Source organism: Apostichopus japonicus, chromosome 13 (assembly GCF_037975245.1).
Source record: "Apostichopus japonicus isolate 1M-3 chromosome 13, ASM3797524v1, whole genome shotgun sequence".
In the NCBI taxonomy this organism is placed as follows: Eukaryota; Metazoa; Echinodermata; class Holothuroidea; order Aspidochirotida; family Stichopodidae; genus Apostichopus; species Apostichopus japonicus.
In genome coordinates this window covers 21,843,433-21,857,766 of record NC_092573.1, presented here as the reverse complement: position 1 = coordinate 21,857,766, position 14,334 = coordinate 21,843,433, and the positions used below count along the sequence as shown (strand labels likewise).

The window sequence follows — 14,334 nt, the reverse complement described above, 5'->3', positions numbered from 1 at the left end:
ATCAGCAAGCTATATGTAGAATACGTTCGCATTATCAATTTCAACTTCAGGTTCCAATGTCACGTACAAAATCTTTCGGTGACCGTAGCTTTCTGAATGCTGCACCACATTTATGGAGTCCCTCCCGGTTGAAATTAGGTCTCTAGATTATATTATTCAATTCAAGCGCTGTCTTAAAACTTTTCTTTTCTCTCGACTCTATTGGTTTTTGCACATTCAGCACCCGTAAATGCGCATTGAACAACTTTTGTTGGAGTCTGTGCTTCATAAGACTAGTTAATATTATTATAATCGATATTGATAATATTGCAGCATCACATGTATAGGGTACAAAATGAGCTTATCCAACTCAGATAACTTCCTATGCAGTCGAATATAGTTGTCGAAGTTCCTTAATTCTGCAAGGCTTCCAAGTTCATTGCCATTTTGATGTTAATGATCGAACGTTATGAAGGGTGACTTTAATTGACATCATATACGTTCCTCCGTGATGGACTCGAATGATTGAACTATACATGTAAACACCCCGCCCCCCCCACCCCCGATGATGCAGTGGGGATACGTAATGAACAGGGATATGACAGATCATACAACAAAACATCGCAACATTTGTTTTTTCTCGAATTCTCCGAATTTGTGCGATTCTTATTTATAATTCTCGTCAAACTCTCTCGTCAAACGCACTTACACGCTAAAATTACACAACTGTCTCATAATATAAATTAATATGAAAATACGGTATACGTATATCAGTGACAAGCACATGATTTTCATGCTAAGCTAAGGGGGGGGGGGTTCTGAATTTCCCGACCGATTTGGGCAGGGACATGTCCTGTGCCCGGTCTGCATTTCAAAACAAACCAACTGAACGTTTAAGTCCCGACTGATCAGCTGATGATGGCCACATCGACCGTCGCCATTCCCCACCCTTTGCTCCAACTGTTTACCCGAATGTTACACAGCTGTAAAGATATGTTCAGTTAAAGTTGTTAATCGAAATCATACATCAATATGCGTACTAGTCCATATTGAGGAAATGAATGAACATCGCAAAGTCGAGTGTAATATTTATTTACAATCAAAATGACGAAAAGTTGGTCTATTAATTTTTCTACAAATGACCATATATGGTTCGTATGATACACCAACTGTTCATATAATGCTACACTGTTCGATATGTATTATCAGTTAAATGATATTATTTGATCATCCATATGTCGATATGCCTTGACGAGTCCATGTAAAAGAAAACATTTTTTTCAAGGGTACATCACGTGCTATTAGTTTACTAGAGAACATTTAATAATAGTACAGTAAAAACGCCCGTCACTAATCTGCTCATGAAGTGCCGGAACGCCTGTTTGGGTAACAGACCTGTCAGCCCTACGAAGGTGTAAACTTAGGGAACCCCACACCCCTCCGCCATACCCCTTATCGGTGAAGTATATAATTAACAGAAACTGACAAAAAAGTGAAGTAAAGAATGAAAGGGTATGAAATGGACGTTGAGGTATATTGAAAGGACAACAAGTTATTAACTATATATATAGAAGTCGGCAATTCGATAAAACTCCATCTTTTTGTAACTTCCGGTAACTCGACAAAAATACATTTTTTGTGGAAATGTTAAGTTAGTATAAATCGGTAACTCGACAATTAAAATTGTTGTCGTACTGTCTGGTTTGCGTTTGGTCGGCGATTTGACAAAATAATTTTGTTGTCGAGATGTCAAATTATCGTAAGTCGGTAACTCGTACAAATTTTTATTTTATTTTATAAGATGTCAAGTTATAGTTAATCAGTAACTCGACATTAATCTTATATCTGTCATCTTATCGAGTTACCGCAACTGACAGTAATTCGACAAAATCGTGTTGCTGAGTTATTCTAACTCTCTAACTTGGCCAAAAACGTATTTTTGTCGAGATATCATGGTATTCTTACACGGTATCACGGCATGTCGCATGTGCCCTGATGGCTTCCGTACAGAGGGGAACTGATCTTATGGCTATTATGGTACCGCACCACAATTAGAGTGGTAAAAGTACATAAGGTAATGCTTGTTTAAGCATGTTATAGGTTACCATCATTCTTTGTTCCGCCTGTATATGAAAGCGCATAATTTAAAGTACAGATTGTGTGAAAATAGTGAGGACCGAAGTTAATATAAACCATTTTTGGAAAATCTTTGGTTAAATGTTGATATTATTCCGAGCGAGCAGATGGAAGGGTGGGGGTTCAGTATGCCAAACTTGCTCCTCTTCTGGCTCAAAATCTAAACGGTCATGGTATGGAATTTTGCAAGTGCCATGATATGCCAAGATCTCAGCTATCATGTGGTGGGTAGGATATACCAGTTGAAAACATCTATCTATGCTTTGGCAGGTCTTGAAAGTGACGAGTTTAGTGTGTAAGTCAATGGGACAATTAATTGTGGTGCGAGACCTTATCACTGGTACAGATATAGCTGTATTGACTACATAAGGCTGTGATGAAATAGAGGACGCTATGCTAGTTCTATTGTGGACGGAAAGGCAAAGTAAGCCTTTCAATTTCATTGTTTAGGGCTTTTAATACTACAGTATGTAGAACTAAAGTTACTTAAACTGGATAGAAAAGGAAGGGGAATAAGTTGGGTCAATAAAGACATGCTGACTTAACGAACGATATTGCAGCATGTTTGGGTCGGTGTTAGCGACCCACCATTACAAGGCTCTGAAAGAGCATTTTGCACATTATTTAATTCTGTTCTACCTAGATCTGACTCTCAGGGTAGCATACGCCCATTAAAAGCCCCATTGACTTACACACTAAATCACCAAAGTAATTTGGCTCTAAATCTAGATAGAGGTTCTCACTAGCTAAACGCTACCCATCACTGGATAGCTGACAAGTTGGCCTTTCATGGTACCATCAATTTTCCGTATCATGACAGTGAAGAATTTTTGCTATCCGAGCCGGAAATTTTCGTTACTTGTAAACAAACCTCTTCACCCAGTAGTAAACAATTTTCGTACGCTGCTCCTGGGAGGCATAAGGGTTCTAAAATTGCCTCAATTGACCTAATTTTAACACCGCATGTACTTCAATCATGCTCTTTAACATGCAAGCCAGAAGAAACCAGATACTGATTGATAATGTATCAAAAGAGATGTTTTCCTACTGCATTTTGACACTTTTCCTGAGCTAAGAGAACATCCAGGCGGATTAATATAGTCTGTAATAGGAGTATGCCACCTTTGTACTGCTTCTTTGGCTTCTTCCCAAACTAACTTAAAAAATAATTCAGAAGTTCCGTGATTGAGAGTGAGACTCAATTAATTGGTGAGTATTGCTGCTTGTAAGCCATTATTTGTTTTAAAGTATGAATTCGAGAACAATCAATTTATACCTTTTAGTACAAATGGAAGAATGTCGTTGTTACATCCAGAAAATCTACTGTACTACATGATCTAGTTACGCGATCGATAGGCTGTGCTGTGGCCGTCACTCAATATTAATACTGTCGACGGTCGGATAACCGCGATTTTCCGTCACCATAGGTATCGTAGCGAATGAAGTGATATGTATTACTTGTGCACGTATGTATGCTGTATTGGGGCCAAATATGCCAGATATTCAAATATGGTCACCTTTGGTCAAAATTCTTAAACTGTTTTTATTTAAACCTTTCAGGAAATTTTCCTAACTGGGACATTCAGTCTTCTTGTGTGTTACTTAAAAATGGTTGAGTACAATTTGGGGAGTAAAGACCTCCAAGAGAGTCCATTTTGAATACTTCTATGAATTATAGCGTGCTATAATTTGGGGCCTATACTGACTACCTTTAAGTTTAAACAAGGTAAATCTGCCTACTGTAACTATTGCAATCAAGACCGCTATCCATAAGGATGCAAGGGAACACTTTGTGATGGGTGGGCAAGGTATAAGGTACATTGTTAATGCTAAGCGTGGTCAATTTTGTTACCTTTTTTATTTGCTCATTTATCAGTGATTACTGTATGTGGGGCAGAATCTTAATTTGGACAAATGAAGAAACATTAGACTGACCCCCATATGTTGCTAACAGAATGATGGAAAGTAACGATTCATGTTGAATTTGTTCATATGCAGTACATGTACACACATGTGCATTTCACTCCAAATTACATTGTGTTTCCATTCCAACCCCATGATGTAAATCAAATTCTTATTCCATTAGCAACTAGACAAAGATTGGAATCGCATGTTAAAAACCGCATGTTCTGTGTATATGAAAATGAAAATATTACTTATACAATTGTTTACTTGTTATTTTCACTTTCAGATTGAGAAAACTATTGTACTTGAATGGCACCTCAAGTTACGAGAATCGATTTTCATCACCTTATTGTATTGAGTTGTGGATGTGTTTGATCTTATTAATATAACTCAAAAGGCATGCTTAGTGTGATTTTACTTGTGTGTTTACTGCCATAATAGTGGGTAGAATAGTTACTGTAGTCTAGAACAGTAAGTTAACTTAGAAGAGTTAATTGGTATGGACTTAAAAATGCTTGTTTATATTTTCAGGAATGATATTAAATCTACATGTATACCCAGCCTTAGGACTTGATCTTCATTACAATTCCATTTTGTGGACAGTAGAACCAAGAACCCAGCTGTTCTTTGAGCATTGAAATTATAATACTTTGCAACACTTAAAAATATATATGGTCAGTTGATTTGGGGCTGGATTTGATTATAAAATTTAAAAGGATATAAAAAAAAATAAAAAAGGAATGATGATCAAATAAATCACTGCACCAGACACATAGAGAAGAAAGGCAGGAATCTTCAAGTGCTAGTTTTGCTGTTAAACCTACAGTTGCCTTTAGTTTTTAATTTGGAATGGTTCCTGTTCGGAAGACCAAACCAGCTTTGGAGGTCATCCGAGGACGACTATATTGCAGTTTCCTCAAAATTCAGATTGTATTGTAAACAAACACCCCCAAATAGGTCAAATGATTTATTGGTATCAACATCATCCTCCATCACTTTGGAGAAACTGAAATACAACAAAATAGCCCACAGTATGATCCACCCGAAAAGGAGTTTTACTAGATCGAAGCTGGTGTTTATTTTCAGACGTACACATCTCACCTATGTACAGTGAACCTATTGTTCTTTGTTATATCAGCTACATATTTTTCAGACAAACAAATTTGCTGCTGGACATACAAATTTGCTGTTGAACAACCACACACTAGATAGACCTGGCTTTCCGTGGGACAAAACTTGATGGTGATTGAATGTGATGATGTGGGTGTTTTCTTCGCTAATGAACCTGCTGTAACTTCTTCTTATTTGAAATCAACCCTTATCTTTCCATCCCTCTTCTCATCCTCTCCAGGGAGTTCAATAATTACACACGTCACGTGACCTAACCTAACCATGTCAAGTGTCGCCAGCTATCGATCTCAACCGGCTCAGGTTTTTGATTCCGAATCCTCTGATAGCGATGAAGAAGATCAACCTTGGAAGAGGCAGAAGAAGAAGAAAGAAGAAACACCGATGGTAGTCTCCAGTGCGGCGAGAGAGAGGGATTTACCCGCTCGGAGCACGTCTGGCGGCTTCAAGAGAAAACGAAACAACATATGGGCAGAAGTCGTCCAGGAACAAGAGGAAGAGCAGGTGGCCAGGGACATAACACAGTTCGACATGTACAGTAGCAAGGAGAGAGACGTAGAGTCGTACAACTTTAAAATCAACGATGAGGGCGCCGTCAAACATCAGCCCCTCGGCAATCCCATCGTCTTCGACGACAAGGCCGACAACAAAAATCGGAAGGTTCCCGACGCTCTCGGCAGTAGCCACGATGACGCTTGGTTGGAACAGGGTGAAGGAAACCAAAGAGGGGTGAAGGCTAGGTTAGGGTCCACAGGCGATTACACAGGAGAAACCAAAGGAGTAGAAAAGTATAGTAATTCCATGAAACATGTTAAACTGAGGTCAGATATGCACAAAAAGGATTTAGCAGGAAAAATAGCTTACAGCCTGCAGGAACCCAAACGAGAGATGGTTAAGACTGTGGTGGATGAACTCGGCGTCGAGAAGGTAATGTCTGTCTGGGAGGAGACATGGGACCTGGAACAACATGGAGGCATGATGGTTAATGTAAGTCCAGTAACCGCCACAAAGTGTCTTAATCTTAGTCTTTTGACTGTGCAATGCATGTGTTGTAAAGCTTGTGTCGATAGGTAGCCAGACTGGTGTAACAAGAGGTCAAAGTCTGGTCGCATCCATCTGGTCTTTACAAACCTCTGTGGTATCGGTTCAGTCTCAGTGGCACAACACCTGTGGGTTGTAAATGCCTGGGTTAAGCCAATACACAGTACACTGCTCTGGTAGTTACAGCAGACAAATGTGGTAGTGATCTTGGGGTGATACAGGATGTATATTTGTCCTAACAATTCTATGTTCTAGTGTAATTCTGTAACAAACACAAACAAAAATCAAAAGTGGGCCAGGGGAAAGGGGGAGAAATATCCTGGCCACAGGAGTAAAGGAGAAATAATACTAATGTACATTTACTTAAAGTGATCATTATGTGAAGTAATGTGATGTACTCTATGATCACTTTACCATTTCATGTTCCTAACTGCACATGTATGTCATTCCTCCAGGTAACATTTGTAGTACTTACTGAACCTGGTACCTAGAATACAGACTGACTGTTACCGAGTGAGTTTTGTGTCATTGTTAGCAATGATTCCCTGTAAAACATGGAATCTTGAAACTCTCTACATGAATTTAAGGACGACAATACAACATCTTCTTTGACTATTAAAGTGGTTAGTTACCTTCCTTTTGCTTAATATTAAATTAGCAATTTCAAGAAAATGTATCTGATACAAAAACTTTTCTTCATTTCAGAATGGAAGTCGGAGAAGAACACCCGGTGGTGTCTTCTTCCAACTTTTGAAGACGGATCCAGACATTCCGACAGAAAAGAAAGACATCATATTCGCTATGAGTAATTTCCAATCGAAACAGGAGGGGAAGTCCAGACGGAGAAGAATGAGGAGAAAACATAGGACGAATGCTATGGATACCAACCAGACCGATGGTGGTAGGGATGAGTCGAAGTCAGAAAACAATGCAGAAGTTGGTGGTAAGAAAGATGAAAGTGACAAACATGGGAGAGGAGAAATAGAGGATGATGGTATTAAGGGAGAAGAAGAAGAAGAAACAGAGGAAAAAGACAATACAATGACAGATAAAGTTGACAGAACAGTCGGAGGAGAAGTGAAAGTTGATAGAAATGTCGGCAAAGATTCTGACAACAGAGAGAATGCAGGCATCGTTAAAACCGACATTACGGTCGAGCCCGATGAGATGGAAGAAGGAGAAATCTCAGATTGATGAGAATTGCCGTCATTACTATTAGCCCTAAAACCTAAAGGAGAATTCAGGATGTTGAAGTCGAGGGAAAGATGTATGTGTGAGGAGAAAAGCGATTTAATCGTGGGGGTAAAAGTTGACTTTAGTTTCGATCTAGTAGTGTGAATTCGGAGTAGAATCACTGTAGGTTAGACTTTGGTTTACGACCTTCTTTGGTTTACCAAATTCATGTTGGTTTCCAGCTCTGTGGAGTTCAGAGAGTGGGGTTATTGGTCGACAAATTCTGTGACCGAATCAAACATGAATTAAATTAACGTTTAATAGTCCTAGTTATTTGGGAAAAGTGACAAAGCTTTTGAGGTTGACATTTATTTATGCATTCTGAGTTGATGATTATAAAACCAATTGTGCTTTTAAGAAATTAAAAAGAGAACATCGCGTAGCAAAGAGCGTAAGAGGAAAAGGAAATCAGAATTGACATTAGTGACTCACTCATGCTCCCTCTGAAAGAATTTCACGGCTGCACTATAATATTTGATGATTGGATACATTAATTCCTAAAATGAATGGGTTAGATAAATGACATTTTATGTCATTCTATTTCTTCAAATATGTTAATGGTCAAATGGGGGTATTCAAATTTTTAATTGTTATTTAAAAGATAATTCTCTTTGTTTAAAGTAAAAGACATACCAACAAAATGTCAAGAGTCAGAAATGTTGACTGTACAGAGAGGAGAGGACAAGAGATGTTGAAAGAGCTTCTATCTTCACAGCATCTTTGAGATGTGGGAATAAACGGAGATGAGGTGGGTTTCTTCCGCAGGTCGTGTTCTCATAATCATCATCACTTCAAACTGTTTTGGTGCTGTCCTGAAGTTAACAGGTGCAATTTGTTTATCTTCTTAACTTTCTTTAGGTTCTAATGAAGTAGTTTTATACCTCACCTATTAAATTTCTATTGAAATACACCATCATATCAGAAATCACTTGTGAGATTTTGCAATATCTTGAAAATAAATTTTGCACTATCGTGTAAAATAAATATGGCATTATCGAGTTGAAAATGAGTTTTGCATGATCTTGAAAAGAATTTTGCATTTTCTTGAAAATAAATTTTGCATTTACTGTAAATTGACTGTAAGTCGGTATTTCCTTTCGTGTCGTAGAAAATTTTGGCACTGGAAATAATTTGACAAATGTTACATTTTTTGTAGCAGATTTAATGCTTACACAGTTTGTTCTCACATGACTACACAGTTTGACTACACAGACTGACTACAAATGACGCGAGTTTGTTCTCAAATGACTAACCAGTGATGAGAAAAATGTGTAATTAGTGAAGGTAAACAAGAGCAGTTCTCTTGATGAAATTGATTTGTTGACAATTGGCTGTTTAACTGGTATTAAAGTAATAGCTAAGATACAGTTTAACCTAAACTCACTGATGAAACAGGTACAGTGATGATTCTCTTGATACATTCCACACATTAATTTAATGTATCTCATTCAGACAGACCCTTTCGTAGTTTAGGGGACCAAACTTTCTTGGATTCATTGTATTATGACATGATTCAGCATTTCTTGGGAAAGTTAATCATATTCAGTTTCAAGGGAATAGAAATATCAATCACACTAGAGCATGAAAAGCTGTTTAATTAATCTGACTACTCCCAACTGGGGGGGGGGGGGTTGTATTAAGTTTAGTGTGAGAAGCAATACTGAATATGAAATGGGCTTTCCTGTTGGCTGATCCGAAGTTAATGCTGAAATTTACAACATCTGGTGTCAAGTTGGAGGATTTAAGTAACCATGTAGGTTGCATGGACCTTACCCTTCCTGTAAGGGAAGTCAGGCCTAATGATAAAGGAGTGTGTGTGCGGATAGGGGGGTGGGGAAGGGGAGTCAGGGCTACAGACCTGAAGTCAATTGTGGAGGTTAAAGGACACATCAGATTAGGCAAACTATTGTTATTTTGCATAATATACATAAGGAACAACAAAGACTTCCAACTAGAGCACCAATGGTGCAGAAGCTCATACCTTTTCGAGCTTAAAAATGTATGGCCCACAAAACTTTATGGCCCACTAAATTTCAGGCCATTTTTCAGATTCCACCAATTTTGGGCCCATGAGGGATAACCCCCCCCCCCCCTCCCTCCGTTAGCAGAATCCTGGCCACACCACTGGCTATAATTCCTATTTTCCCCCTTTAAATCCTATTTTACCCACTCTCTCAAACAATACCACTGACCTACCCTATTAAACTTTCTCCCCTCTACCTGAGCAGACCTGAAGCACTCCTTGCCAAAATTTTGGCTGGCTGCCTACATACCTCAGGCTCAAAGACTTCTAAGAATCGGCAAGTGCTGATTGGCTATAGGGCTCTCATGCTTACAGTTCAACAGTTAATAACAACTCCCAGTCCTGCTTTAATTCCACTAACAGCCTCTGCAGAGCTTAACCACAAATGTAAACAAACACTGCAGAGACTGGGAGACAAATTAAAGGAGCTTTGGCAAAAGGTGAAGGCTCAGATTTTTTTAAACAATGGGGATTAATTGTAATTAATTAACTTTTGACCAAAAATTATTAGGCATCACCTTATTCATACACAATCCAACAATCATCAGTTCAACTTTGAATATGATCCATCAAAATCTTGAGGAGATTGAGATATTTGAAAATATTACAAAGAATGACCCCCGATGACCCCCTAAATGACATTTGACCTCAATTTTCCGAACACCCCTCGTAACTCTCATCCCGAGGAACGTTGTGACCAAGTTTCATTATAACTGGCCATACACTGTACGAACAGGAGCAATTTGAAAATATAGGGCCGCGGCCCGGGCCACAAAAGACCCCTAGTTGATCTTTGATCTCAAATTCATGAACACCCTGAAGGTAAAACTTCCATAGTACTATCGTGACAAACCCTCAACATTGTACCATGGAATCTGTAGAAGCATTTTGCGTATTTCCACAAAATGGCCCATTACGGCCCACAGGTGACCTTTGACCCCAAATTTCGGACCATCTCTGATGGCCCTATACCCAATGGTCCTTGTGTCCAAGTTTCATGAAATTCCATCAAGCACTGTGCCAGTGGGAGCGGTTTTACCAATCGTTGACGGATAGAGTGATAGACGCCGCACTGTAACAATAGCTCACACCAGCATGCTGGTATGAGCTAAAAATGGGGCCCAGTGACATAATTGTCCCAGCAGCCATCGAGGCTCTCAATGATATCAAGTGAAGTATCACCCAATTGAGGCCACTATGAATCAAAATGGCATTAAAAGCAGTAATTAGCTGTGAAGTGGTTGAGAAATTAATATCTTCGTTAAAAATTCAATCAATTTGTCGTCCACTCAGGCATCTATCCATATGTGTTTATTAACCACAAGCAAAAAGGGAGTTCAAATTGGTTTATTCTTCAAAGGATGTCAACTAGGCATGGCAGTGAACTGCATTTGTTGTACGATATTTATGCAAACTGCTTTTTAAGCTACTTGCGTTTTACAATCACTTGTATGTATCTATGCTTGTAAGTATGTACGTTTGTGTGCATTTGTTTTGTATTCTGACTGATGACTTGAACAAAAGAATTCCAGGTCCTCGGATGTGAATTCTAAAGAAGTCCTCGCAAGAATTCTATTTTTAAGGGGTACTATTAAGGTATGTGGACTTGGAACAATGGAAAAACAATGCGGTCCTCGGTCTGAATGTAAAAAACAGCTGTGTGTACGTATGTGTGTGTATATATACACGTATATGCATGCGTCCACACAATACATACACACTTACATATGTATGGATATACACATAAAAAGAATCATAGAAGGAATTACAACCATTACCCAAGTTACATTTATTGTCTTCGTTGATTACATTACCAAATACAATCCACATTAATTTCAAACTTTTTTTTCTTGCTTAATTTACAAAAGAAAGAAAACACTGTCAAGAGAAAAAAAAAAGTTGACGAAGAATGTGAAAATGATTTTGAAATAATGCAAATGAATCAGATACTTAATTAATTACGAAAGGTCTTAAAAACTAGTTGATTTGATTGGTTGTCCTTTCAAAGACCAGCAGTCACAGTGGATGAGCTCATTGGTCAGTTAAAATCTTTGGTTTACCCTGTTGGAAATGGTATTTCATACTCAAATATTGTTCTACTACTAGGGGACATTCAACAGGAAACTTATTGTCCAGATACGAAACACTTGCAAAATATTCCCCTTTGTACGGTAGGACAGGCAGAGCATATAGTTATGATACATTGATCAATACCAACATGACTGCCATTTTTTTGCCCCTCCCCATCAACCCTCTCATGACAACACTCTTTTCAATCATACCATTTGACAATTTTTTACTGAAGTAAAATTTGTCCATATCTGATCAATCAACAGCAGATGAAAAACATTGTTTAGGCTCATCAGATGGAATTATCAACTGTTGCTACTGCATATTTATGTTTATCATGCATATGTATGAGGTCTCAATCATGATACTGTTAAGAGTAATCTACTCCCAACCCCAGTCTCTTTACATTGAGACTGTGACTGTGTGATCATGACAATGTTGACATCAAATGTGAAGCAGCTACGATTGATCTTAGTCAAAATGCTGCAAGGTGATGTTTCAATAATGATGGACTCTTTTTCAGTATAGTTCAAAAGTTGCAAAAATGGTGGAAAACAATGTCCCTACATTCTGCAATCTTTGTAAAATAAGAGGAAAGTGATATGTATATTGACTCGATGAGCAAAAACTACTACAATTGTTCTCCTTGAGTAGGTGTGTATCGTTTTTTTTTTAATTTAATACAATTTTCTCTCTGTCAAATTTGTCTGAAAGGCTTGGACAAAAGACTGTAAAATTCATATATGCAAACGTAAATTTATATTGATATGAGAATAATTCCACACGGGGGCACAATTATTATCGATAAATAATTTAACATACGACATCATTAAATCTTGCTTTTATACTCATTGGAAGAAAAAAATTTGAAGATTAATTCACCGACATTAAAACCAGCAACTTTTACAACAATACAACCACTTGTCCAAAAAGAACAATTACTACACAAAACCAAAAGTAAGAAAATGCACAACACAACACCATTGTTAGAAAATTTACACCTGTTTCCTTGATAGTTTAGTCTAAGAATTTAGTTCAACTTCTTTATCCAAAATGGAACCAGTGATGATACAATCCCTTAGGTATTAGAGATGCAAATCACAAGATTGATTTTTAGGGCAATATTTGTTACTATTTAAATGCATATTAAATACTGTTAATCTATGATGGAGGGCGCTATTGTTGATATCATTGTTGATGATTTTGAGTGATGGTGGCAGTGTCGCTGATTGTCCGTGGCCGGAACAAACAAAAAGTACGTTTAGCGTATGAGGATGACAAAAAAACGTAACTGCAGTATGACTGTTGCAAGGCAAAACTGCAAAATCTACTAAAATGAAAAGAAAATTTGAAGAAAACCAAAAATAATAAGAAGACAAAATGAGATGAAGATTGCTCTTTACTAATTTGGAAGCAAAACTAAGTGAAAGATTTAAAAAGAAAAAAGAAGATTTAGTCAGCAAATGCTGCCATTTAAAACGAGGAGCAAAGAAAAAGAAAGAAGAACAAAATTAAGAGGGGCGGGCATTCCTAACAAACTTTAACTTTATACTGTAATATGACCGTGAGACCTTTGGTACCTTGTTCCGAAGAAAAAATATTATGCACCATCAAATTTTCTTTTGATATTCGTTTCTGATTGTTTTGTTTTCCGATTAAATCCTCGTTAAGGAAGAGTTAAAGTTGCCATACGTCTTTGCCAGGTATCTATGTGTTAATTATGGACAAACTTTGAATCTCGGATACCTATAACAGTTTTGCTAGTTCTTAACTTTTTCAATTATTTTTTCATTTTGCATCCATGACCAATTAACATGCTATAGCTTCTGGATAATTGTTTTTGATAGAAAAAGTCAGGTTTTGCCAGATAACAAAATTGCAATGTGATATGAAAGACCAGTTGCTCATTGTGGTGACTATATGGTTGTTATACTACTCTGTAAATATCACACTTATTACAATAGACAATTACAATAATAGTAAAAACATGAATGCAATCCACAAGGCATTCTTGAGAAATTGAATTGACAAAAAACACCCTGCTAGAGAGAATACACAGAGGAAACTTTTGATGGGGCTGGATATAAGGGGGAAGTATTCTGTGGGCAAATGGACCTCAACTAAAACAGCCAAGGAATAATAATTTTATAAAGCAGACACAAGTACTACCACAAGTATGCATAATTAATTTTATGCAAAAACTACATGAAAAGGGTGTCAAAAAAACAGGAAACTAAGGCCACAAGACTTTCAACATTCTAAAAATTTACACAGACATTTTGAAGATTTTAGACCACTAGATTTCAATCCACAATTATCATGAAAAGGTGATAAATTGTCCTTTCGGTTTGAAAAGAACTGTTGGGTACCGATATACGTATGTGGCATCCTCGGTGCAGAAATTACGTAGAGACGTAACTATGGTGACACTGCACCGACCGGCACTGCAAGATGATCAGAGTGACATAAAAGACAGGACGACCACATTGGCGGCAGCGATCCAAGAAAAATGTGATACTTTATTACAACTATTTTTGTTTTGTTTCATGTTGCTTTTTGTTATGAAAGAGAGAAGTGAAGAGGCGCAGAAAAGAATGATTGGCAATTCCTCTGTCTACTATAAACGGGCTATACGAGACGGAGAGAAAATGTCTTGGGCCAGAATCTTGAGTGGTTTAGGGCTCCTGAAATGCATGCTAATGCTTCTTGTTCCCATGATGCAGCATCAGTCCAGCTTGGCACTGTTGTCAGCATCCAAGGACTTTCTCATCTGCTCGGCAGCGGCCTCGGCGGCAGCTTCCTTGGCTGCTTCTTGGGCT

At 37.8% G+C, this 14,334-nt stretch overlaps 2 protein-coding genes across 5 annotated transcripts in view; one reads left to right on the top strand and one right to left on the bottom strand.

Moving 5' to 3' along the window:
• The first annotated feature begins 3,023 nt into the window (after positions 1-3,023).
• Positions 3,024-12,873, top strand: LOC139978323 (phosphorylated adapter RNA export protein-like). 3 transcript variants are annotated; one of them, XM_071988404.1, is made up of 3 exons: positions 3,024-3,324; positions 5,372-6,135; positions 6,895-12,873. In XM_071988404.1, the coding sequence occupies exons 2-3, from the start codon at positions 5,413-5,415 to the stop codon at positions 7,381-7,383; spliced, it is 1,212 nt and encodes a 403-aa protein (XP_071844505.1). In that variant the 5' UTR covers positions 3,024-3,324; positions 5,372-5,412; the 3' UTR covers positions 7,384-12,873. The 3 variants fall into 3 exon arrangements, with proteins under 3 accessions (XP_071844505.1, XP_071844507.1, XP_071844506.1); XM_071988406.1 differs by lacking the exon at positions 3,024-3,324 and adding an exon at positions 3,408-3,542; XM_071988405.1 differs by lacking the exon at positions 3,024-3,324 and adding an exon at positions 3,560-3,581.
• Positions 11,211-14,334, bottom strand: part of LOC139978324 (receptor expression-enhancing protein 5-like) — a 29,179-nt gene continuing 26,055 nt past the window's right edge. For both annotated transcript variants that reach the window (XM_071988407.1, XM_071988409.1), the window contains exon 5: positions 11,211-14,332. In XM_071988407.1, coding sequence (XP_071844508.1) covers positions 14,241-14,332 — 92 coding nt within the window. In that variant the 3' untranslated portion in view covers positions 11,211-14,240. The remainder of the gene's footprint in view (positions 14,333-14,334) is intronic.

Excerpts from the sequence above, each read along its gene's own strand:
- LOC139978323 (XM_071988404.1), top strand. The coding sequence starts at position 5,413 with ATGTCAAGTGTCGCCAGCTATCGATCTCAACCGGCTCAGGTTTTTGAT. Across the intron at positions 6,136-6,894 it reads ATGGAGGCATGATGGTTAAT|AATGGAAGTCGGAGAAGAAC; the intron begins GTAAGTCCAGTA and ends TCTTCATTTCAG.